Here is a 23,868-nt window from a genome sequence, read left to right on the forward strand (position 1 = left end):
CGATCCTTCTGTAGCATTACAGCCCTCCTGGTCTCGTGTCAACTGTCATGTCGTCCCAGGCTTTCCATCCTCACGAGGCAGCAGCGAATGAGTTTAAGTCGTAGTTTGCGAAACTCCCGGATTTTCGGAAACATTTTCTTTCCTTCATACGCGGCTACCGGCAACGTCCTATAGATCTACGTGATATCGTGACCTCTACAGCTGAGCTTCCACCGATCTTTCGAGGAAATTATAAGAGATTTGTCACGAAAGTTGCGAGAAACTTTCTGACTCTCCACTTCTCACCATTCACTCGACCATGAAGCGCTCCTTCCAGCAGATCAGCCGTTTGGCTCGTCCTACGACTCTAACGACGTCTCGACCAGCGCTCGCTCATCGTTCCCTCGCCACAGTTTCTTCATCTATTCCCCTCGGAAACTCGACCTCCCTTCCGATCGAAGTCGAAGCGGCCGAGATCACTGTCGTCACTCCTTCGAGTGACATGATGGGATTCGAGTTGAGTGCGGGAGAATCATCGCAAGCGACGGACAAGAGTAGGGAGAATCTCGGAAGACCTATCTACCTAGATGCTCAAGCTACGACTCCTACGGACCCGAGGGTACTCGACGCAATGCTTCCTTACATGACGAACCAATATGGTAACCCTCACAGTAAGACTCACGCGTACGGATGGGAAACTGAGAAAGCTGTCGATGAGGGACGAAAGGTCAGTTTCTCGTCCTTCCCCTCACTGTTTCTCGAGATAACCGAGCAGTTCTGAGATTGATGTACCTATTCTTCGCCCGCGTAACTAGCACATTGCGGATCTCATCGGAGCAAACCCGAAAGATATCGTTTTCACTTCGGGAGCTACGGAATCCAACAACATGGCTATCAAAGGTATCGCTCGATTCTACAAAGGCAAGAAGAAGCACATGTGAGTCTCGATCTCGCTATGTAATCGGAGAGATTCCCGAGATTGACGCTCATTCCTCGTTCCTACAGCATCACGACTCAAACTGAACACAAATGCGTTCTCGATTCTTGCCGAGTTCTCCAAGACGAAGGCTTCGAAGTCACTTACCTCCCCGTCAAGACGAACGGTATCGTCGATCTCGAACTCCTCGAACAATCGATTCGTCCCGATACTTGTTTGGTTTCAATTATGATGGTCAACAACGAGATTGGAACGATTCAACCGATCAAGGAGATTGGAGATATTGTGAAGAAGCACAAGGGTGTCTTTTTCCACACTGATGCCGCTCAAGCCGTCGGAAAGAGTAACTTTCCTTTCCCTTTTCCACCCCTAGAAACACTCGCTGACTATCGATTCTCGCCGTGCGAAATAGTTCCCGTCAATGTTGAAGACCTCAAAGTCGACGTCCTCTCCATTTCTGCCCACAAACTCTACGGACCTAAAGGTATCGGAGCGATCTACGTCCGTCGAAAGCCCCGAGTTCGTCTCGAACCGATCATCAACGGAGGTGGTCAAGAGCGAGGATTGAGGAGTGGAACGGTAGCTGCGCCGCTTGTCGTTGGATTCGGAGAAGCCGCGAGGTTGGCAAAGAAGGAGATGTCGGTAAGTCGAAGCTTTTCCCTGCAATCCCGTCCTTGGCTCCTTCAGGCGGAGCTCTTCTTAAGGCGACTATGACGAAACTTACCTGGGACTCTCTCTCGGACGACCTGTCTTAAGGACATCGGCTCGACGAGGAGAGTCTCCTTCAATTTTCCGCGAGCGAAGCAACGATTCAATCATAGGCATTGCGAAGAACTTTGTGCAGGGGTTCCGAGTCGTCTTATCAGCAGTCAAATTTCACGGAGCAGTTGGCTGACGTTCCCTTATCTTTCTTTCCAGTACGACCATGCTCACATCCGAAGACTCGCACAAAGGCTTCATGACGGAATCACGAGTCAATGTGAGCAAGTTGTACGAAACGGAGACATTGATGGATACCCCGGTTGCACGAATTTGTCGTTCACGGCTGTCGAAGGAGAATCTCGTGAGTTTGAGCCTTCAGTTAATACTGGCAAATTGCTGATCTTAACCGTTGCCTAATTCGCTAGTGCTCATGTCAATGAAGGACATCGCCGTCTCTTCTGGATCCGCCTGCACTTCCGCTTCTCTCGAACCCTCCTACGTCCTTCGAGCGCTCGGTGCCGAAGAAGATATGGCCCACTCGTCGATTCGATTCGGTATCGGACGTTTTACGACGGAAGAAGAGGTGGATTTCGTCGTCGACAAGGTCGTCAGCAGTGTAACGAGGTTGAGGGATCTCAGTCCGTTGTGGGAAATGATTCAAGAGGGAATCGACTTGAAAACCATCGATTGGTGAGTCCTTCTCTCCTTCCCTCCCTCGCGTTCCTGTCTCTCTCCCCCTCTTTCGTGTCGGCCTGTATCGTATCGCGACACGGCGATCCTTCCATCCCCCTCTCTCAACGAAACACGTCTCTCGATCGCAAATTCCGAGCGAGGAAACTTTCGGTCAAAGATGTTTCAATTGAAGATCGACCTCAATTTGTCTCAAGCACTTTACCTCCTCGCCGAACGAACATCGACCAAAGCTCGGGCATCTTCTTTCGCGCCTCTCGCGATTTGGATCAATTGAACTGACAACATCGTTTCCCATCCTCTTCCTCCTTCTTTTTCCCTCTACCCCTGACATACCCCATCATTCCTCGATCTTTCCTTCCTCCCCGCTTGAACAGGTCACAACATTAAGCTTGCAGTATGTTCGCGCTGTTGTCTGTAAACACACTTTTCGTTTGCGAAACCCGCTCTTCTTTCATGGAACCTTTCTCTCGGAAAAGCTTGCTTTCGCGCGCGGAAAACCGTTAGATCAAGAGTCTCTACCTCCTTGTCTCTCGCGCTGCGGGGTACGTACGTAGAGCGTCTTTGAAGGTTCATACTTGTACGTGCGAAACGAGTTTGACGTCGGGAGGCGAGTCGTGTGAAAGGAGTTTTCGAGCTAGAAGCTGGAGCTGAATTAGGCGAAAGAGGGAATCTCCCTCCAACCTTCAACCTCTGAATTTTGCTCGAAGCGAACGATTAAAAGCTCCCTTTCGTTAACGATGCACTCACAGATCAATGGTGAATGGTGAGTACTGAGCGAGTCGAAAGCGACGTCTTTTTCTCACGACGAAGAACGATCGAGACGCTCGTGGTCGTCGGATCCGGTCATCCTCAAGGGACCCTTTTCTACACAAGCACGTTTTCGCACGCCCGGCGAGGTACACGCGTAGATCTCCACTCTTCTTCCTTCTCCTCTCCGTCGGTTTTTCCATTCGGAATTCCACAAGCGAGCGTCGTTTTTTTCTCACAACACTCGGGATCGCGCGATTCTTGACACCAAAGCTCAACACATTGCCTCGAGATACGAAGACCTGACTCGTTCGTCGCTTCTGACGGGATCCTGTACGTTGCGGCAGACGAAGTAGCATTGGGAATCCGAAGATCTGTGCGAGAGAACAGTTCGCAAGGTTCTCTTGGAAGCTGAAGGGTTGCGAAGGAAATCGAAGGCGACGACGGTCTCGATTTTTTGCAAGCGAGACACTGTGCCCTCGCCTATCTGCCAATTTGCTCTTTCAACTTTTTCGCCCTTTTGCTTCCGTCTCTTTCTCCCTCAGCCCTCTGCGCCTTCGTCCTCTCTTTCTGCTCGACTTCACGATCCATCGTCGAGTGAGACTTCACCTTCGACTCAGATTCGGTAGCTCGTCGATCCCATCACTCTCCTTTTCTTCTCTATCACCTCTCCGATCTTGCACTCCTCTCCTCTTCTCGACTTTACACACTCTTTATCACGCGCGATATCACCTCAGCAACTTCAGCTAATCCATCTCGAGTCGTTCGATCAACTCTGGTGAGTTACTGCTTTCCCAACTTTGAAATTGCTCTCAATCAACTTGTTCAAGAGAACGCAGTCACTCACGAGCTCCTTCTTCCTGCAGTTCAGCCATCTACTAGATCATTTACACCCTCCTCCCTCATCCTCTCCATACGATGATCGCACTTCCTCCAACACCGCGCCGTTCACTCTCCGGCTCTTTCAACACTCAACCCAACTCCCCTAAATCTGGAAGACGGCGCAAGGTTACGATCCCGCTATTCATCCTCCTACTGGTTCAAGGTATCGTGGTATGGAGATATTGGGGGGATTCGGAAGCTCTCGATTCGAAGGCTCATCAATGGGGACAACGCTTGTCAGATTTCGGTGCAGCAACAGCGGATAGGACATGGAGATCTTCCTCATCAAGATCAAATACGGGAAAGGCGCACGGATTCCATTCTGGAGACCTTTCGACTGCTTTACTACCGCGGAGAGACAGAGCTCTCAATGTACCCTTCCAACTCTCCGAGGATCCTCTACCCGTTCACCACATTCACGAAAACATTCATTTCCACAACCACCCTCTCTCGGAACACCGTCCTCCTTCGAACCAATTCCTTCTCGCTCCCGACGCCGTTTCTTCCGGCCGAATTCACAAAATCGCTCCCGTTCTCTCCATCATCACGGCTACTCAAAATCCTCGAGAGATCATGCTCGAAACCGCCGCTTCAGTTCTCGGACAATCCCTTCAAAACATTCAATGGGTTATCGTCGACGATCACTCGAACGTGACTGAATCCCTCAACATGCTCTACGAAATCGCCAAAGACCCTCGAGTAGTCATCCTCCACAACGAGGGGAACAGAGGACTCTCGGCGAGTCGGAACGTCGCTCTCAGGTGGATCTTGAGCGAGGAAAACCTCGAAAGACGTCCGAGGTATTTGGCCAGTTTGGACGATGATGATCTGTACGAGCTTACGGCTCTCGAAAAAGTACGTCTTCCCGACTTCCCATGCTGGGACTCGCGAGCTGACGATTTTTACGCATTTTGTAGACCGTTTGGATGCTCGAATCGAACCCGGAATGGGATCTTGGAGGTTTCCACGTGATCAAATTTAACGCAAATAACGAAACCGTCACTCAAGGACTTCACTCGGGTGCTGCCAATTTCTACAGTGTGCGTTTTCACTTCCCCTCTGTCGACTTTACCTTACGCAAAGCTGACGCTTTTTCTCGTATCTCTGCAGGGTAACTTCGTTCCGAATGCGGCGGTTTACTCAGTTCGAGCCGTTGTCAATTCAGGATGCCGATACGACGATGTCAACTTTGCTGTTGGTGGAGAAGATTGGGATTTCTGGATGTGTCTCGCCGAGGTGAGTACGAAATTATCGCTCTCTTGTCTCGTTCCGAGCTGATTCTCCTCGTTTCTTGACTACTTCTAGCACGGACACTGGGGAGGAACCGTACCGGAACCCCTCTACTGGTACCGAGGTAACCCTGCCGCGTTCCGATCTGCTCGATGGGGAAACATGTTTGTCGACGGATTCTCGACGCTCAAAGAACGAATTCACGACAAACACTCGGCTTTGATCAAACCTGGAAGCTTCCCCGACATCTCGGCTCGCACTTCACAACAACTCGAACGAATCAACTGGGCTCCTCCTTTCGAAACTCACCTCGCTCGATTCAAGAAGAGTATCATGTTCGTCGTTCCTTGGCTTTACGTAGGAGGCGCCGACGTCGGAGCTCTCCACATGATTCAACTCTTCGCTGAGAAAGGGTACCGAGTTACCGTCGTTTGCACCCTCTACCGCAACCCCGCCGGAATCGAACTTCGACCTCAAGTTCTTCAATACACTCACGACGTTCACATCCTCCCTTCGTTCCTTCGAGCTCCCGACATCCCTCGTTACCTCAAATACCTCGTCGAAAGCCGTGGCATTGAGGAAGTCGTCTTCTCGAACTCTCAACTCGTTTACGAAATGCTTCCTGCTCTCACTGAACAAATGCCTCATGTCAAATTCATCGATGTAAGCTCTCCTACGTTCCAGCTCAATTGACTCGATCTGATTGTCGTTGAGTGCCTGCAGTATCTCCACAACGAAGCTTACGACGGCTGGAAATCTGGTGGATACCCTACCTTCTCCGTCATTACTCAACGCTACCTCTCCCGAACGATCACCTGCTCTTCTTACCTCCGAGACTGGCTCCTTCAACGCGGTCACGTTTCTCCCGAATCGATCGGAGTCGTCAAACTCGGAATTGAGGTCTCCGATTTCTCTCCGAATAACGCCTCGATGAAAGCGATGGCGAAGAAGGATCTCCTCAACGTCGACCCTTCGACTACCGTCATCACGATCGTCGGACGTCTCGACCCTCAAAAACGACCGACTCTCGTTCCCGATATCGCGGATGCGCTTCGACAACTCGGTCATAAAGAAGGAGAATTCATCATTGTCATGCTCGGAGATGGAGACAAGAAGGATGAGTTGAAGGAACGTATCCAGGCGTTCAGGGTCGATCGATTCGTTCGAGTACTCGGAACGGTCGAACATCCTCAAACTTTCCTCGCCGCGACCGATATCTTCCTTCTCCCATCGATGAGTGAAGGAATCTCGATCGCCGTTGCCGAAGCGATGGCTATGGGCTTACCAATCGTCACTGCTCGAGCCGGTGCACTTCCCGAACAACTCGGAGATGGACTCGTCGATCAAGCAACTGGACAATCTCTTATGGCCGGAGTACTCGTCGATCACAAACTCAACGCTGAAGTCGACGCTCCCCTCTACGCCGCCGAACTCGATAAACTGATCCGTTCCCCCGACTTGCGAAAGCAATTCGGTTCGAACGGACGTAAAAACGTCGAGAAGACGTTCGATTGGAGACAAACTCTCGAAGGGATGTTTGAAGAGATCAAACAATCGAAACTTCCTAGTCACGAGCACGATGAAGGTCTACCGAATCCGGCTGCTTATTTCGCTCTTCAAGATCTTCTCCTCGAAGCTCATCAAGTGAGTCTCTCTTCATTACTCTCCGTTCTTCACTCTTAGGAAACTGACTCGCGTACGTGTAGGAAACCGATTTCGCCGCGGCTCAAAACATGCTCAAAGCTCCTCCTCGATTCGGAGTCGGAAAAGAGCTTCAAGATCGTTGCGGAGAATCGAACCAAGCGTTGACCGACTGGATCGACTCGATCGAGACTCCTCAAGAGTGTTCGAATCGAAATTCGTTCTCCAACGCGAGGGCTTTGCAACGAAGTGCGAAATTCCAATGCGGAGCTTGGTTAGTCTCTTCCTCAACCTCTGAACGCTCTTCGTGCATGAGACTGATTCGTTTCTCGGTTGTGTAGGTGTATCTTTGATCTCACGACTCCAGATTACGCCGGATGGGCCTTCAACGGAGCTTGTTTCACTCCTTTCAACGACAACGCCGCGGGATGGTGCAAACAGTCAGTCTTTCACCTCTCTCTCTCGAATCCCTCCTTTTGAAATGATATACTGACGATTCTGTACTTCGAATAGATTCTGGTCCGGTCGACCAAAAGGAATCACTTTACCCGCCGAAGAACCTTAACAGAAAAGAAATACTCCTTTTCTCTCAATCTCGGTTCTCCTCCAATCACTGTATCATTCATCCTACTCAGCATTTTCTTCGCATCATCAACAATTAGATCTCTCTCTCTCCTCTCTCTCTGTCTCTCTGTCTTTCTTCTTATCAGGTCATACTCTACGGTTTTGTGTTTTTCTCGCTCTTTGCTCTGCTTTCGTTTGTTTGTTGTCTGTCATTTTTTTCCCATCATCAGAATATTATAGAACTTGCTGCTTGCTTACTCGATACCCAAGGAAAGGAACGAAGGAAGGAAAGGAAAGGAAGAAAGGAGGTTTTTCGTTCGATCGAAGCTTGGTCTTCATATCATTTATTCTTTATTCTTTATTATCTATTTTGCAAACCAACCCTTATTACACGCGCACTGCTCATTTATGTGTGAGAGAGATAATTAGAGAGGATTGTAATCGCGATTGCTGTCCGCGTAATTCACCCGATCTTACCTCTTTGATCTCTCACTTTCACTCGACATGTCATCACCTGAACCTGAACTCGGCGCAACTCGAGAAGGGAACACTGTCGAGTCAGCCGAAGCCGCAGCGGGAGAAGGAGCGGGAGATCGTTACGACATGACTGGACCCGAAGGAGGAGGAGGAGGAGATGGTCAACCGGAAGTCGTTAATCAACCATCAGGAGGACTCATGGATATCGTCAGTACTCTCCTCTCTGCCACACCTCACGAGAACGGGTCGACTGAGAGGTTCGTCGTTGTGATCAGTTTGGAGAAGATTCGGAATTGAGTGATGTTACAGACTCTGAGAATGAAGGAGATAGTCAGTTCCTTCCACTGTATCTGGTTTCCAAGTTGTTCGCGAGCTGATCCGGTGTGCACACGTGTGGAAACGGTAGAGGAAGACGAGGGACGAAGATCTCGTTCTCCTTCGAGGGAAGCAACTCGTTCAGAACATTCCGCGACTCCAGCAGCAGCAGAGAGTGGAGATGGAGATGGAGAAGGAGATGAGTACACGGGAGATCGGGATGAGAGGATCAAGAAATTGTCAAAGATTGCGAAGAAGAAGAGAGCGGAAAGAGATCCAGACGACGACGGAGAGGATCAATACAGGAACAGAAAGTACGCTCAGCTTCCTCTACATCAGACGTTTGTGTTTTAACTGATGGTATGGTGACTTTTGTGTGCAGGAAGAAGACGAAGAAGAGTCGAGCGAGAGAAGTTGAACAAGACGCAGATCCTGAAGAAGACCCAGAAACCAGTCAGTGAGGTTCAGCTATATCTCTTGTTGCAGAGACTGATATGGCTAGTTCCCTCACACACAGAGCGCCGACGAGAATTACGAGCGAGGATTGATGCTGCTGCGAAACAGACTACCAACAAACGTGGAAAGAAGAAGAAGGCTCAGGATGAAGAGGTACGCTCTCCACTCCTATCTCTGCACTCTCGAGATGCTGACTCGTGTGTTGCGATAGGATATCGAAATGATGAACGATGAAGCAGTTGCGAATTTGCGATCGAGAATGATTTTGGCCGCCGAACGAGATGTCGAAGATAATCAGGATGGGAAACCCGCAGTGCACAAATTGAGGATGTTACCGCAAGTCATCGAATTGATGCAAAAGTGAGCTTCCAGTGTCCTCTCGTTCGTGAAAATCGTGATTGAGCTGATCAAGTTTTGCTTTCTGTTCCCGTTAGAACTGCTCTCGCCGAAACCATTGTTGAGAACGGATTGTTGGAAGCTGTCAAGAGGTGGCTCGAACCTCTAAAAGACAAGTCTCTACCTGCTTTGAACATTCAACGTCCTCTTTTCAACATTCTTCGCACTGTAAATTCCTCTCTACTCCTTTCGAGATTCATTGTCCTCTCTGACTCTACTTCCCTCCTATACTATACTAAGCTCACTATCGAAACCTCAGCACTCAAATCTTCCGAACTCGGCAAAGTCGTCTACTTCTACACGAAATGCAAACGAGTCGACCCTGCGATCGCCCGACTCGCGAACCAACTCGTGAGCGATTGGATGCGCCCGATCCTTCGACGTTCGAAGGCGTTCGTCGATCGAGAAGTCGAACAAGGAGGATCGTCCCGACATGCGAGGTTCGGAAGTTCTTCGTTCGAAGCGGCGCAGAAAGCGGCTCAAGCGAAACAAGTCGAAGGAGGCGCGGCGGCGGGAGGGCAGAGACGAGCGAGGATCCCGGAAGCGATGACGGCGACGTTCACGGTCGCGCCTCGTTCGAACGTTGGGTCGGGTCAAGTACCAAATTCGGGAGGAGGTGCGGCGAGTCAAGCGAGGATGAGGGAATACAAGAAAAAGATTCAAGCGGGTCAACAAGCGGCGAGGCGTGTGTAGTGACTTCCTTTCTTTCGTATTGCTCGTACTTCACTCTTCTCAGTTGTACCGATTCGGACGATCGTCGATACTTTTTTTTCGAAAACCACTTTAGCGATCGTTACAGGGGAGAGGAGAGAGAGAGCAAGCGAGATCTAGCCAATTTGCGTATCTGTTACAAGGAGGGGGGAGAAAGAAAAATCGTAGTAAAAGAGGGGTATCTGTGCTATGTTCAACGGGAAAAGCAAGAAAGAAAAGGCAAAGAACACGGGTGAGAGGGGGGTCGCGAAATATCGTATATCACTATTCACGATCTCGTCACTTCGACAAAATCGCCTTCGTCACGAGTGAGAACGTCTTCTGAGCCGGTCGAGGGGCGTTCGAGGAGAACTCCGTCCGATTCAGAGTGCATCGTAACGTCGTCTCGATTTTCCGTTTCCTCTCTTCCTCGATCGTCCTCCTGTTCTTCCATGAATGAATCTTCGGCGTCGTCATCGTGACGTTCAGCGACGACTTCAGGAGAGTCTTCGACGTTGACTCCGTAAGACAGAATTTTTCGAGTTTTCAAAGGCGAAAGTGGAGAGGCCTCCGAGCTAGGTGAAGGTGAGGACGAGCAGTAGTCGAGGACTGGTAGTCGGACGTCGCGATCAGGAGAGTCGACGAGAATCGAGAGCACTTCGCGAAGGGCGACTCGGTGCGAGGGCTCAGAGTAGAGAGCGGCTGGAAAAAACGATTGATTCGAGATTAGTGTCTGGGGCGGAACGAGCGAAAGAAGAGCGAGAACTCACAACATTGACAGGCTTCGCTGATTGCTCGAGCGACGGCAATCCGGACGCTGACGACCTTGTCACGTGCGAGGTCGACGAGAGTGTCGAGGAAGTACAGTTCGAAACAGTCTCGAGGCAAGCTAGCCCGAACGCACGCGACGACAGTCGAAACGTAGGCGACTCGATTCCTGTACGAAGAGTCGGTTCGGAAGACGCCGAGGAAGGCGAAGAGCTTCGCTCGGGACGGTGGTCGATCGAGAACCGAATTGAGTAAGAGCGGGATCTGTTACAGAAAGAGTAGGATCAGTCATTCGGCCTCGAGCAAAGGGTAGAGACTTGGACATACGACGGTGACGGCTTGTTCTCGAACGCTCGCGACAGAATCTTTGAACGCTTTCGCAAGTACCGTCAAAACCTCCTCTTCTCCGTCGTTCTGCATGAAGTGAGGGCCGAAGTCCGCAACTTTCTTCAGGGCATGTTCTCGAAGGCGCCAGTTACCGATGTCAGGCCAGGCGTCCCCGAGGATTCGAAGCGCTTTCTTGGCGGTTTCTGAACCGAACGACACCAACAAAGTCGGTAGATTTTCGAGGGCGGCGGATTGAACGTTTTCGACGTCTTGAAGGAAGGCCGAGAGCGGTTCGAGGAGGAAGCCGTCTGATTGATCGGGGCCGATGATCTTCGCGACTTCGTGAAGGGAGGAAGCGAGACTTTGACGAGCTTTTTCGACCGGATCTTTGCAGAGAGCTTGATGTTGATCACAGACGAGGTTCCATTTGTCGCGACCGAGAGTGAGGATGACGGCAGGGAAGTTGAAAGCAGTGAGAATCGAACGATCTGCGTCTCGCGGTTTTTGAGCGAAGAAGCCGGGAGATTGCCACGAAGTCGAGGCGTCGACGAATGAGCTCGAAGGTGATTCGAGGGCGCTCTTGAAGTGCGAGAATTGGTGATTCGCGAAGGAGTTAGCCTCGTCTTCGTTTGTTGAATGGTCGCCGTTCAGGTCGAGAGATTTGCCGAGGAAGAAGGCGAGTAGTTCCTCCGGGACTCCAGCGGGGTCTTCGTGGAAAAGGTAGATGAGTTCTCCAGCGATTTCGAGAGCTCCGCTTCGAACGTTTCGGTTTTCGTCGACGCTGAAGTGTCGAATCGCCTCGACCACCTTCTCGTGGAGCGCAGTGCCGGGGAGGCGTTTGCAGACGGCAGGGAGGGCGAGAACTGCGGCTCGTCGAACAAGCCATAGCTGATCTTTCGAGAAGAAGGTGTGAAGAGGGAGCTGACGGCAAGGAGAAACGAAGCATCGTCAGTAAGCTGAAAGCGACAGCAGTTTGAGCGACAAAATACGTACGACATTGTGCTCGAGTTCCTCAGCGGGAAGAGCCGAGGCGAGATTACCGAGAGCTTGTACTGCTTCCTTCCGAACGTAGAACATCGATTCGGCTTTCATTCTTTCGACCTCGGGTAGGAACTGTTTGATGAGAACGGTTGATTCGAGGCAATTGGCCAAGGCGATCGCGCCAATGAGGCTCATCGAAACCATCTTTCCGATGGAAGATTCTTCATCCGCTGGACCTTCAGGGGAGAAGCTAGAAAAGATCTGCTCTTGAGGCGAACTCGACGCCGGAACGTCGACGGTCGAATCTTGGGAAGCTTTTCGTTGCCATTCTTGTTCCCACTCCATGAGGATTCTCGCTTCGAGGTCTGCGTCTTCTTCGTCTAGCTCGAACGACTTCTCCTCCGGGCTCGTGAAGAGAACCGGACTCTTGTTCGCCTCCTCCTCCTTGATCTCCTCGACTCGAGTCTTGCCAGCTTCCGGATCATCCAAGGCAATCGAACGCTCTGGATCTTCTTCGTCGAGTCGAGCCAAACCGATCACGATTCCAGAAACGACTTCGTCTTCGAGAATTTGACGAGCTTCACAAGAGAAATCGTATATCGAATGAGGGTCTGGTTCCGAGATAGCGGGTGCCGGTGGTTGGATTTGACCAAAGTCGAGTGAACCAAGATCGGGGCCCTCTGAAACCGGAGGTAGAGGTAGATTCTTGAGTCGACAGAGGAAGCGAACGATCGAGGTTTCAGCGGCTTTCGCGACCGTCGTCGATTGATCCGTGAGTAGAGCACCGAGGAGAGCCGTAAACGTTGTTGCCGAGATTCGAGGAAGGTTCGGGTTTGACGTCTCCGATTGCGCGGGTGAAGTCTCTGAAGTAGGCGGAGGAGTTGCCGAACGATCTGAGGGACCGCTGAGCGAAGGGACGGGAGAGTTTTCGACGAGGGAGTCGGATCGAGGTTTGTAACGCGAAGGAACGGGATTGTCCGAGGAGGAGGCGCTCGATTCTTTCTCGAAACCTGGTTCGAGCTCCGTGAGGGGACAATGCTACAAGAGGCGAGAGACGATATCAGTTGAGCCGCTATTGCGCGGGAAGTGAGCAGACTTACCGAGAAGAAATGCCACATGATTCGATCGAGTTGAGGGGCGAAAACTTCCTTGACCATTTCATCCTCGATCAAACTCGCGAGAAGCGGGAGAACGTATTCGACCGCTTCGCAAATCTCGACAGCTGGGAGCCAATCGGCGAGGGAGTGGGCGACTCGAGCACTGAGGACGATCTAGTCAGCACTCTGCACTCGGAGGAGCAGGAAGAGAAAGGCTTACCGTTCTTCGACTGCCTCGCTCTTCGCGCAGACAAAGATCCTTTCCAGCGCTGACAAACTCTCTTCATCAATCGTGAGCGGATCCTCCAAATCGCCGACGCTCAGATCTCCCGCTTCTCCAAATCCATGCGACATTTCGTTCTCGTTTTCGTGTTTTGATTCTCGCTCTCCATCTTCCTGCGCCTCGAGGTCAACATCCATGAATCCCAAAGAGCTCTGATCTCTTTGCCTCTCCCATTCGTCCCTCTCCTTTCTGATGAGCTCGAGTCGTTCTCGTTCCTGCATGTCGAGTTCGATTCGTCTCCTTTCCGCTGCCCGTTCCGATAATTCTCGTTCCTCCTCCCGTTCAGCTTGAGTCTTCGTAATCCCGAGTGCTTGCAACAAGCTGACTCTCGCCTCCTCCGCTTTCGTTCCACTACTCTTCCTCCTCCCACTGCTCGTGAAACCGAGTTCTCCTGTCCCGTCGTTGTCGAGATCGTCGAATTCATCCTCGTCGAGTTCGTCCTCCCAACTCGGAGCTCGTTCGAGCGGAGGTCCATCAGGAAGAGTCGCGAGGTGATCTGGTAGCGGGGAAGGTGAACGAGCGAGAGCAGCTCCTGGAGCGAGAGCGAAATAAGAACTGTGAGAAGTCGGAGATTCTTCGAGATGTTCGGGAGTTCCAACGGGCGAGGTCGCGGTAGGAATCGAGAGGTGAGGTAGTCCGAGCGCTGAAGAGACTGTAGGGCTTTTCGAAGGGGGAGGAATTGGTGGCGGGAGCGTCGGAGGTTCGGTGACTTCACCCGAGGTATCAATGTTCAATCCTTCACTTGCTCCTTCCTCTGTCAGATCTCGATCCTCTACAGGCTCGTTCCGTGACTCTTCCATATCGTCGATATCGGACATCTTCGAGTTTTGTTCCGACTCCGTCGCGGGAGGACTCGCCAACGGACTATGAACTTTCGGAACAAACTCCAAACCCGTCAACCTCATGCCCGTCGCTCCTAATCCCGAAGCTATGGGCGAACGAGGTCTCTCTCCTGCATCTCCCTTCGATCCTCCTCCTTCTTCACGTTCTCGACTTCCGCTCCTACTTCGACTTCTCGAAGAAGAACTTTCTCGAGTCCTTTCTTTCTCGCGTTCGCGCGATCTACTTCGAGATCGAGATCGCGCTGCGGATCCTCCGACGAGATGAGGCGGTAGAGGCGTAGGTGCGTTCAAAGGTGGAGGAAGAGAAATCGGTTTTTGATGAGGAGAGGCAGGGGGGAGAGTTTCGTTCGAGTCGGCTAGCGCGGGGGAGAGTGGAGCGAGTGTCAGAATGGGTGAGTGTGAGCTGGAAGGTCGAGAAGCGGAAAGGTTTGAGATCGTAGGTGAGAGAGGGGTTGCGTTCAGAGTTGGTGAAGAACTTTTGGGGGCGTGTTCCCTCGGTGGACTCGCGACGATCGAGCTGGGGATATCAAAGCCGAGTGCTGTAACGACTCGAAGGCGATCAGTCGTCGTTGATCAAGCCAAGCCGAGAGAAGAAAAGCTGGAGAGGTACTCACAAGAGAGGGAAACGGGAGCTGAAGGTGCCGGAAGAGGACCACTCGTCGGGAAGAGTGATTCTGTAGGTAAAGGAGGACTCGGAGGTCTCGAAATATCGATCTCCTCTGTACAGACCTCGAGCGGGCTCGAACCATCTTGCGCGAGTCCATTCGGGGACGATTCGCCCTGATCTTCTTCGAGGAAGAGACTCGCTGGACTTGTCGAACTCGTAGTCGATCTCGTAATACTGCCACTTCGAGGCCGCTTAGGTCCGGATGGTGAAGCTGGAGTGTGAACGTCGAAAGGGAGTGGAAGTAAAGGAGGACTGTAAGATGAACCGGAACTTCGTCTCGTTCTCGGAGAACCGACTGGATGTGACGGTGGAGAGGTAGAGTATTGGTCCGAAATTGCGTCTGTCATTGCCTGATCGAGCGCGACGTGCCGTAGGTTGTCTGAGCAAATCGCGTCTGAACGAGAGAGTTCGAAGGGAATCGGCGAGAGTCGACCATTCGGCGAGCTTGATGTTGGCCCGAAAGGAGGTGAAGCGAGCTCCAGGCTTGATGAAGAAGGCGACGAGAAGGAGGAAGCGGACAAAGAAGTCGAAATGAAAGGTCGAGACGAGGAGTGTTGTCCGCCGGACAATCGACGAGCGGTGAAGCCCGACTGAGGAAGCATAGAAGGAGAAGTCGAAAGGGGTGAGATGTCGTGGTGATGCGCAGAGGAGGCTTCGAGAGTCGGGGAATGAGGTAGAGCGTGAGATCGAACGCCTTGCAAAAGCGCGGCATGGGAGGAGAGAGGAGGGTGGTGTTGAGGAGAAGGTAGGTGAGGGTGATGAGATGGATGCGATTGGGAATGGGAATGGGACTGTGAGTCGAAAGGAGAAGGATTCGTAGGAGAAGTCGAAAAGAGGGGTTTCGCTCTCGGTGATCTAGTCGGACTGCTCGGACTTCGTTGTTGCCCTAGTCTTGTACCGATCGATGTCGAGATGTTGAGTCGGGGCTGTCGAGGAGATGTCGCGACTGTGACTCCGAGTGCATTCTCTGGCTTTGAAACGGGAACGCTAGGTTCACTACTCCTCCTCACTTCTGCCTGATCACTCGTGGTTGAGAGCCCGTTCTCCCCTGACATACTGAATCCTGGAGGACTGACACTCTGCGTTCGTCGATGTCTCCCTCCTCTCGGTACTGCTCCCGGAACAAGGGGCGAGGGAGAAACGATTCCCGGTATCGAAAGGGACGACTTGTGACCTCCTCCTCCTCCTCCCACCGGTACTGATGTTGTCTTCCCCCATTGCTGCGGTCCGAGGTTCGAAGCGAGACTTGTCGAAGCTGAAGAGGACGAGGTGCCCGAGGGAAAGGAGAAAGGGAAAGGGTTCGAATTCGTACTGTTGGAAAGCTGAGGGGGAGCTAGAGCGACGTGCTGCAGGAGGCTGGGGAGGGGTACACCGGGTGCCGGGTTGGGGGAGCCAGAAGAGATCGAGGTTGAGCGAGGACGACCCCGATTCTGTGGAGGAACGGTTTCTGAGAAAGTCGACGAGGTCAAAGTCGTGCCGTCCTTGCTGGATTCATCTGTAGTAGCTTCGGTCATGTTTGCAAATTGTATTCTATCTGTATCTGTAGTTGATCGAAGAGCCGGCACCCTTGAGTTAGTCACTGTGCGAAACTACCGAATCATGACATTTTCCCACTCTCTCGCAACCTTCGCGAGGCCCATAATCATCTCTTGATATTGTATGCTAACCGATGTATCTGCACGGTGGGAGAGACTCACTGGGAGAGGGTGAAATAGACTAGCGGAACCCTTTTACCGACGCGAAGCTACTTCTATGTCCCTTCTGTGCTATTGACTTGGACTGCTACTGCGGTTCGTTCACTGAATCGGCCTCGACGGCATTGATGTGCGAGTGAGTAGGTTCTTGGACGAGGTGGACGGGATTGACACAAAGTCTTGATCGAGAGGTCTTCTCCTCGGTGTTCGTGGCCCTTCACTGCTGCTGACTGCCTACTGGGTATTCGCTCTTACTGGCGATCGGAGTCGTACGAGATCGATGGTGCTTTTGAGGGGTAGAGAGCGAGAAAGGGACTTGAGAAATACTCTCGGCTTGTTTTCTCATCTCATTTCAGCTCCCTCCCCGGCTGGACTCTCCTCCCTATGCGATGACAGACCCGAGACGGATCCCTACGACCTTGATTCTCGATTTCCACGATTCCTACACTCGCAACTTACTTCAACTCGTGGAACGACAAGCCGATCATGGATGGGACATGACAGACTGGAAGGAACGAGCTATAGTGATCAATGTAGACGCTTTGTCCTGGTCAGTCTGCATTCCCGCCCTTTCTCGCCAGTAAGGTCTCGCTGACTTTCCATCGGCATCCCTTTCGCAGGAATTCTTTCGTCGCAGATATCCTCCCTCGTTTCGATTGTATCGTTCTAGGTCCAGGACCAGGTACACCTCATTCGGATGAGGACTTCTGTTGGGCGAAGAGGTTGATTACAGAGTATGGAGACAAGGTTCCGATCCTTGGAATTTGTTTGGGTTGTCAAGGTCTCGCAACTGCGTTTGGCGGAAAGGTGGGTCCTTCGTCTATCTATCAGGTAGTCTTCAAATCGGATTTGAATCGCGAGGGAAACAGGTCGGAACAGCCGCAACACCGATACATGGTCAAATCTCAAAGATCCAACATGCTGGAAATCCTATCTTTGAGGGCATTCCATCTATCTTCTCGGCAGTACAGTTCAACAGCCTCGTCGCCGATCCGAATAGTCTGCCTGAAGAGCTCGAGGTGATTGCTACGAGCGATAAGGGGGAGGTAATGGGTTTGGCCGCGAAGGGGAAACCGCTTTGGGGAGTTCAGTTTCATCCAGAGGTGAGCCCGCTGCAACCTCCTCCTTTCTTACAACTGTACTGACACGAGGTCATCGCCTTAGTCGATCTGCTCGACCTATGGCACGAAGATTCTCGATAATTTCTTCCGACTGTCTCTCAATCACCTTCAACAATCTCCTTCTTCGTCAACACCCAATCTCCCTCCTTCGATCCTGACCCTATCGACAACTGAACAACCGAACCGTCCCCCAAATAGAAACTCCGCCGACCTCTGGGAGAGACGGACTATTGAGCTCAAAACGACCGGCTCGTTCGCTCCTCAACGAGTGTTCGAACAGCTCATAAAAGGCAAGAGCGAGTTAGGAGAAATGTGGCTCGAATCTGCACGAGTACGTTACCCCTTCCCGCTTTGCATGACTCTTGACTGATTGCCCTTCGTTTCAGCCTACTGGAGTGCCTCAATATTCTCATCTCTTGAACCCCGAGTCCACGCTATCCTACTTTGCTTCGACTCATTCTATCGTCTCGCGATCATGCAGTCAGCCTAACTCCGCCTCTTCGACTGCCCTCGCTCGCTCGACTACCATTTTCGACCATCTCTCATCCGTTCAAACCCGACTACGCGAATCAACGTCGATTCAACCATGTCCCTTACCTTCAATTCCGATAGGATTCGTAGGATATATCAGCTACGAGATGAAATCAATCACGATGCCGCTCAGTCGACCGACGACTGAAAGACATGAAGACGAATTAGGAAAAGAGGAAGAACCTGGAACGGAGTTTGCGTTCGCGAGCAAAGTGATGAGTTATGAGCATGAGACGGGGAAATGGTACGCTAGTGGATTGGTCAGGAAGGGGAGTCTCGCTGAGGAGGAACAGGAATACGGAATCGACGAGGAGGAATGGACTACTTGGATCTCGACCCTCGAAAGCTACTTCTCCTCCTCGTCTGCCCCAAGATTCACACCAATCTCTCCAGTCGCTCTACCCTCGACCTTCACTCCCGATCAAACGCAACCATCCTACGTTTCCTCAATCGAATCCGCTCGTTCCTCCATCACCCTCGGCAACGCCTACGAGCTCTGTCTCACTACGCAGTTCCGCGCCACTCTCCCTCCTTCCTCTCCACTACTCTCCGACCCTTACCCTCTCTACCTCTCCCTTCGAGCGACGAACCCCGCACCTTATTCCGCCTATTTCCATCTCCCGAAATCCGGCCTCACTATCCTCTCTTCCTCTCCCGAACGGTTCCTTCGTTCTTCGAGTCGTGGTCGAGTCTCGATGAAACCGATCAAGGGTACTGTTCGAAGATGTCTAGATGATGAGGAGGAAGATGAGAGAAGGAAAAGGAGTTTGGAGGCGGATGAGAAAGAACGAGCGGAGAACCTCATGATTGTCGATTTGATTAGGAATGATTTGTTGGGATTTTGTGAGGTTGAGAGCGTCGAGGTGGAAGGGTTGATGCAGATTGAAACGTACGAGACGGTTCATCAGTCAGTTTTTTCTCTTCCTTTTTTTCGTGATCGCGCTCGGAGTGCTAATACGAGGGTTGTAATAGGATGGTGACGACAGTCGTAGGGAACCTGAGAGAAGGAGTGACTCCCTTCGATGCGGTGTCGCAAGCTTTCCCACCAGGTCGGTCTCCCTTCGAGCGGGCCAATTTCGAGAGCTGCTCTGACGCTATGCATGATGTGACAAACAGGATCAATGACAGGAGCACCGAAACTTCGCTCGCTTCAACTGCTCGACGAGCTGGAACAGAGGAGATCTCGCGGAATCTACTCCGGTACGCATCTGATCCGATTCGTTCGAACTCGAGCTGAACCTGACGGCTTCTTTCATCGCTATAGGCGTGTTCGGCTACGTCGCCGTAGACGGAGCAAGTGACTGGTCCGTCGTGATCCGAACACTCGTCAAAAGAGGTCAAGGTACGTTTCGCGAACTCTGTATATCTCGTCTTTCGCCCAAACAGTAAAGTGACCCAAATCTCTCACATTCATAGAGCTTCGCCTCGGAGCAGGAGGAGCGATCACTCACCTCTCGAACCCCTTGAAAGAATGGGAAGAAGTTCTAACGAAAATAGACGCCGTGCTCGGTACCAAGAAACCCTAGAATCAACTCCGCTAGATCGTCTTTCCGAACGACTTGTATCAACTTTTTCTCTCGCCTCTCAACAGCCAGCACAGCAGCAACAGCAAACCCTATTAGACTCGGAACATCAACTGTCGTTGTACTTTTTCTCGGAGATTCACCTCTTCGCATTCAGTTCGTTCCAATCGCAATATAGACGATGACCATCTTCTCGTATGCTGTTCAGTTTCTCGCCAGGGGATAGATCGCTCGTTGCGCGCAGCTAGCAAATACTTGCGAATTCATTGTCTTGCGAAATTTAAAGATCCATTTTCTCGCGATTTCTGCAGCGTTGGTGCGTTCGCGCTCGTCGTACTGTAGTGTAAAGCTGTTTGGATTCTCCACGGGCTGCATGCGAACGGGAAGTTTTCGATCAACCTCAGGAAAATTCGAGCTGTGAGGTTTCCGTTTCTCCTCACTCCCCACGCACCTCCAGAACATGGCACCTGCTACTACAGCGAACGGTAAACCTAAACGCAAACGTCAACGCCGCAGAAGGCAGCAACAAAGCGACTCTTCGTCCGATTCGAGTTCTTCATCTTCTTCTTCGGAATCCGAATCCTCCTCCTTAGACGACGAAGAGCCAGCGAAACCGACAACGGTACCAACGAAAGCAGGATCGGATAGTTCATCATCGGATGATTCGTCAAGTTCTAGCGATAGTTCGTCTTCGGAGAGTGATTTGAGCGATTTCGACATGACGGGAGGAGGAAGGAGGAGAGGGAGAGGAAGGAGGAACAAAGCGGCAGCACAACAAAAACAACAACAACAACAACAACAACAAGGGAATGTGCAGGCAGGAACAGTGACGGAAAAGACGGCGACGATGACAGAATTGAAACGACCTTATCCTTCGAGATCTCCTTCACCACAACGCATCGATCCGGCTCACGTTCCACTAGGATCTTCACTCTTTCCTTTACTCAAACCTCAGACGGACGGTCAAGCGATTCTACAAGGGCAAGTGCCGGGAGACGAGGGTTACAAAGCTGGAGAAGAGGAAGAGAAAAAGACATTGGAAGTCGCAGAGGAGAAGCTACAGAGGGAACGAGCGAGGGAACAGAGGTTCGGAGAATGGTGGAGGGCTCGGTTAGTAAGCGAATTCGAGGGAGATTTGGGAGGACTAGCAGCGGTACGTTGTCTCTTCAGTTTGCGTTCTCGATTTCCCGACTTATTCGTCGTTCGTTTCGCAGGAACCTGGTCTTACACCCTCTCGACTTGAACTACTCCTTTCCTCTCTCACTACCCTCTCCTCTCTACACACCACGACTTCAACCGCTGCTGCTCAATCTCGTTCGATCTGGCTTCACGATCCAGCTGCCCCCATCGATCCTCTTTCGACTGTCGCGGCAACGGATGATACCGAAGGAGCAGAAGAATGGGGCAAGACACCGATAGGAGGACAAGGGGACGTCGAAGTTGGAGAAGAAGGAGTCGAAATGGATGAGAAGAGGAGTAAAAAGGGAAAGAGTAGACGGAAGAGTAAAGGCAAGACTGAGGAACGCGAGGCAGCGATGGATGTAGACGAGTAGAGATGCTGGAACCCTCGATCTGGTCTTTTATGCTGCGGGCGGACTTGCCGTGGAAGAGTGCGAGCGTGCGAACGGACCTCGTTGGACCCGTTCGTGCAGAGACACGGGCCTCGATCAAGGTCTTTCCATCTACCTTACTTCTCTCGACATGCCTCGACGAACGATACGACTGCCTCACCTCGCTCTAGTGTTATCACTCTGCAGTATCGGGGCGTCTGCCGACAACCGAGTGATCACAGTGGTGAACAACTGCGAGTTTCACTTCCCTTGGTCTGGCTTGGCGAGTAGTCTGATCTATTTGCCATGCACAGGTGATTATACGATCTGGCCAGCAATTTTCAGGAGTGTCGGTTAGTCAAAGTGTCGCACTTGAGAGCGGAAGACGTCGCTGACAATTTTCGACAATTTCGACAGGTCCTTACCCGAAGCAAAAGACAGGTTGGGAGGCGCCGCCGGGCACACAGGTAGGATTTGAGGTAGAAGAGTCTTGTAAGGTGACTCACGAAACATCACGGAAGTTCAGCATTGACCAAAATTTCGTCTCGAAGGGGGAGGTCGAGTTTGGGGTGCAAGTCTTTCGATTCTTCGTTCACCTCGATCAGAGGATGCTTCTGACTGACTGACGAATGGACCTACAGAGGACGGGATGTGACTTTACGAAAGACGTCCCAGACTATATGCAATGCGAAACTGGAGGTTGTATCGGAGGTTTAGAATGCGATCTTACAAAAGATGAGTTCCCTCCTAGGTCTCCAAACTCTTCCCTTGGCTATACCTGACATTGCAATAGGGATCAAACGTACAGGTAAACTTCCGGTCACGATCGCCGAGTTCAACATACAGGAAGCCGTGGATCATTGTGCGTTTTTTCCCTTGTTGTCGAGGTTCTTTCAGACTGCACGGCTCACGATCCAAGCTCACACTTCTCCTCTCCTCTACATAGACGATACCTCGAACGTCGACGGCTTCAACATCCCCATGGCAGTGACAAATTCTGCCGACTGTCCGCTTTCGAACTGCCCATACGATTTACGCGAAGCTTGTCCGGACGACCTTCAATGGAAGAACGATAAAGGCGACGTCGTTGGATGCTTGACAGATTGTGGGGCTCATCAGGATAATCAAGAGTATTGCTGCTTTGGCGCGCATGAACTGCCGGAGAACGTGAGGCGTTGTTCTGCTTTGACCCATTTATCCCGTTACTGACTTTGTCTCGCTCGCAAACAGTGTCCATCGAGCGCTATTCCGAATTATCCTTGGTGAGCACTCTCTTTGACCCGAATGAGCGCGGCTCATAGAGCTGACACGAACGGCTCTCTCGCAGGTGGAAGAAAAAGTGAGCAATGATCATCGAGTCTTCGTCAGCTCGACGCGACTGACCTACCTGTTCTCTTCTGTCGTATAGCTGTCCTATTGCATACGCTGTGAGCACTACATTATGCCTCGAGTCGAAGAACAGATCAACTGACTCTTTCGTTCCGTCTCTCTTCTCCTTCCACAGTACGCTGTGAGTCAGGGTTCTGGCTCTTATACGACTCCCATCTCTGCGTCATCGTCGTGATACTGAGAGCTTGCTTCACGAGTCCGCGACAGTACGACGAATCGAGTCAAACCGCTCTCTTCACCTGCGAGAAACGAGTAAACTGGATGATCACCTTCTGGTAAGGATCCTTCTCTCTCATCACTTTCGATGGAAGTAGGTGCTGCGATACTTACAGAACATTTCTAGCCCTGGTCCTGAGCTCTACTCTTCCGTCGCGTGAGTTTCCCCCCTCCCTCTCTCTGAGCTTCGACCACCTCTGACTCTTTCGTGACTCTACAGGATCCTTCCAAATGGGACCGAAATCACACAAGGAGGTGACTACCCGGACTACCCGAAAGGAACCGCGAAAGACGGAGGAGGAGCACCTGATCAACCCGAGAACGAATCTAGTTCGGATACGGATCCGAACGATTCGGCTTCGAGTTCGTCGGGTGGTGGTGGTGGTGGTAGTAGTTCGGGAGGAGGAGGAGGGACGGAGACGGGAACTGAGGCGAAACCGAGTTCGTCGAGTGGTGGATCAGGAGGAGGAAACTCGTGAGCTTATTCCCGTTTTCTGGTGGGAACGCTTTTCGTCGCTGACGACCTGGTTTCACAGAACTCCGACTGGATCGGGATCAGGAGGAGGAGCCTCCGCATCCTCTTCGCCCGCCTCAACACCCTCCAAGACAGGTTCCACCTCACCATCTCCATCCAGCGGTTCCTCGTCATCTTCTTCTTCCTCTTCAAGTGATTCCGACGATCTCCTTTTCGGTTTCCCAAAGACGTATGTCTACGCTGGGTTTGGAGCTCTCGCTTTACTCGTCCTTGCAGTCGTCGTATACCTCGTGATGAGCAAGAAGGATAAGAAGAAACATAAACATCGCACCGATGAATCCGATTCGGACTCGAGACGTCATTCCTCGAAAAAGAAGAAGCACGTCGACACAGAATCGGAAACCGAAGCTGGGACCTCGACTCAAGAGGAGACGGAAACGGAATCGAGCGATACGGAGGATGATCGAAAGAGTCGAAAATCGCTCGCGAAATTGGATCGAATGGAAAGGGCAGAGAAATCGGCGTTGAACGCGAGATCCTTCGCGGGAGAGAGGGAGGGGAGGTTGTTCTCGATGGGAAGGAAAGGGTATGAGTCGAGCGAGGATGAGTTGAGTAGTGATGAGGAAAGGGAGGCGAGGATGACTTTGAGGAGGAAGAGTTTGGCAAGTGTATGAGGGGCGTAGTGAGGCCGGTCA

General features: G+C 51.6%; 7 protein-coding genes across 7 annotated transcripts; 6 read left to right on the forward strand and 1 right to left on the reverse strand.

Annotated features, from left to right (window-relative positions):
* Positions 1-298: 298 nt before the first annotated feature.
* Positions 299-2,312, forward strand: NFS1 (cysteine desulfurase; the record flags this gene model as incomplete). The annotated part of the gene is made up of 6 exons (XM_076634595.1): positions 299-706; positions 795-916; positions 985-1,259; positions 1,329-1,558; positions 1,835-1,979; positions 2,044-2,312. The coding sequence occupies 6 exons, from the start codon at positions 299-301 to the stop codon at positions 2,310-2,312; spliced, it is 1,449 nt and encodes a 482-aa protein (XP_076485412.1).
* Positions 2,313-3,976: 1,664 nt separating this feature from the next.
* Positions 3,977-7,376, forward strand: JCM6883_005289 (glycosyltransferase; the record flags this gene model as incomplete). The annotated part of the gene is made up of 8 exons (XM_076634596.1): positions 3,977-4,795; positions 4,858-4,980; positions 5,051-5,176; positions 5,246-5,833; positions 5,894-6,814; positions 6,877-7,085; positions 7,153-7,251; positions 7,325-7,376. The coding sequence occupies 8 exons, from the start codon at positions 3,977-3,979 to the stop codon at positions 7,374-7,376; spliced, it is 2,937 nt and encodes a 978-aa protein (XP_076485413.1).
* Positions 7,377-7,879: 503 nt separating this feature from the next.
* SPN1 (transcription factor SPN1) lies at positions 7,880-9,712 on the forward strand (the record flags this gene model as incomplete). The annotated part of the gene is made up of 8 exons (XM_076634597.1): positions 7,880-8,059; positions 8,128-8,182; positions 8,259-8,481; positions 8,550-8,620; positions 8,685-8,776; positions 8,835-8,983; positions 9,058-9,187; positions 9,260-9,712. The coding sequence occupies 8 exons, from the start codon at positions 7,880-7,882 to the stop codon at positions 9,710-9,712; spliced, it is 1,353 nt and encodes a 450-aa protein (XP_076485414.1).
* Positions 9,713-9,998: 286 nt separating this feature from the next.
* JCM6883_005291 (uncharacterized protein) lies at positions 9,999-16,188 on the reverse strand (the record flags this gene model as incomplete). The annotated part of the gene is made up of 7 exons (XM_076634598.1): positions 9,999-10,411; positions 10,480-10,741; positions 10,805-11,725; positions 11,798-12,823; positions 12,886-13,045; positions 13,103-14,546; positions 14,622-16,188. The coding sequence occupies 7 exons, from the start codon at positions 16,186-16,188 to the stop codon at positions 9,999-10,001; spliced, it is 5,793 nt and encodes a 1,930-aa protein (XP_076485415.1).
* Positions 16,189-16,757: 569 nt separating this feature from the next.
* On the forward strand, positions 16,758-19,546 carry ABZ1 (4-amino-4-deoxychorismate synthase; the record flags this gene model as incomplete). Its single annotated transcript, XM_076634599.1, has 9 exons — positions 16,758-16,918; positions 16,989-17,175; positions 17,238-17,471; positions 17,533-17,820; positions 17,876-18,927; positions 18,993-19,069; positions 19,137-19,220; positions 19,285-19,362; positions 19,437-19,546. 9 exons carry the CDS (start codon positions 16,758-16,760, stop codon positions 19,544-19,546), a joined length of 2,271 nt encoding a protein of 756 aa, XP_076485416.1.
* A 457-nt stretch (positions 19,547-20,003) lies between these two features.
* On the forward strand, positions 20,004-21,096 carry JCM6883_005293 (uncharacterized protein; the record flags this gene model as incomplete). Its single annotated transcript, XM_076634600.1, has 2 exons — positions 20,004-20,696; positions 20,758-21,096. The coding sequence occupies 2 exons, from the start codon at positions 20,004-20,006 to the stop codon at positions 21,094-21,096; spliced, it is 1,032 nt and encodes a 343-aa protein (XP_076485417.1).
* Positions 21,097-21,244: 148 nt separating this feature from the next.
* On the forward strand, positions 21,245-23,847 carry JCM6883_005294 (thaumatin family protein; the record flags this gene model as incomplete). The annotated part of the gene is made up of 15 exons (XM_076634601.1): positions 21,245-21,347; positions 21,408-21,446; positions 21,511-21,585; positions 21,645-21,664; positions 21,735-21,804; positions 21,887-21,955; positions 22,040-22,260; positions 22,324-22,355; positions 22,421-22,432; positions 22,502-22,520; positions 22,598-22,603; positions 22,690-22,757; positions 22,826-22,855; positions 22,919-23,173; positions 23,235-23,847. The coding sequence occupies 15 exons, from the start codon at positions 21,245-21,247 to the stop codon at positions 23,845-23,847; spliced, it is 1,632 nt and encodes a 543-aa protein (XP_076485418.1).
* Between the last annotated feature and the right edge of the window lie 21 nt (positions 23,848-23,868).

This window comes from Sporobolomyces salmoneus (assembly GCF_050403485.1).
Source record: "Sporobolomyces salmoneus JCM6883 DNA, S_salmoneus_JCM6883_v1_ctg65, whole genome shotgun sequence".
Lineage (NCBI taxonomy): Eukaryota > Fungi > Basidiomycota > Microbotryomycetes > Sporidiobolales > Sporidiobolaceae > Sporobolomyces > Sporobolomyces salmoneus.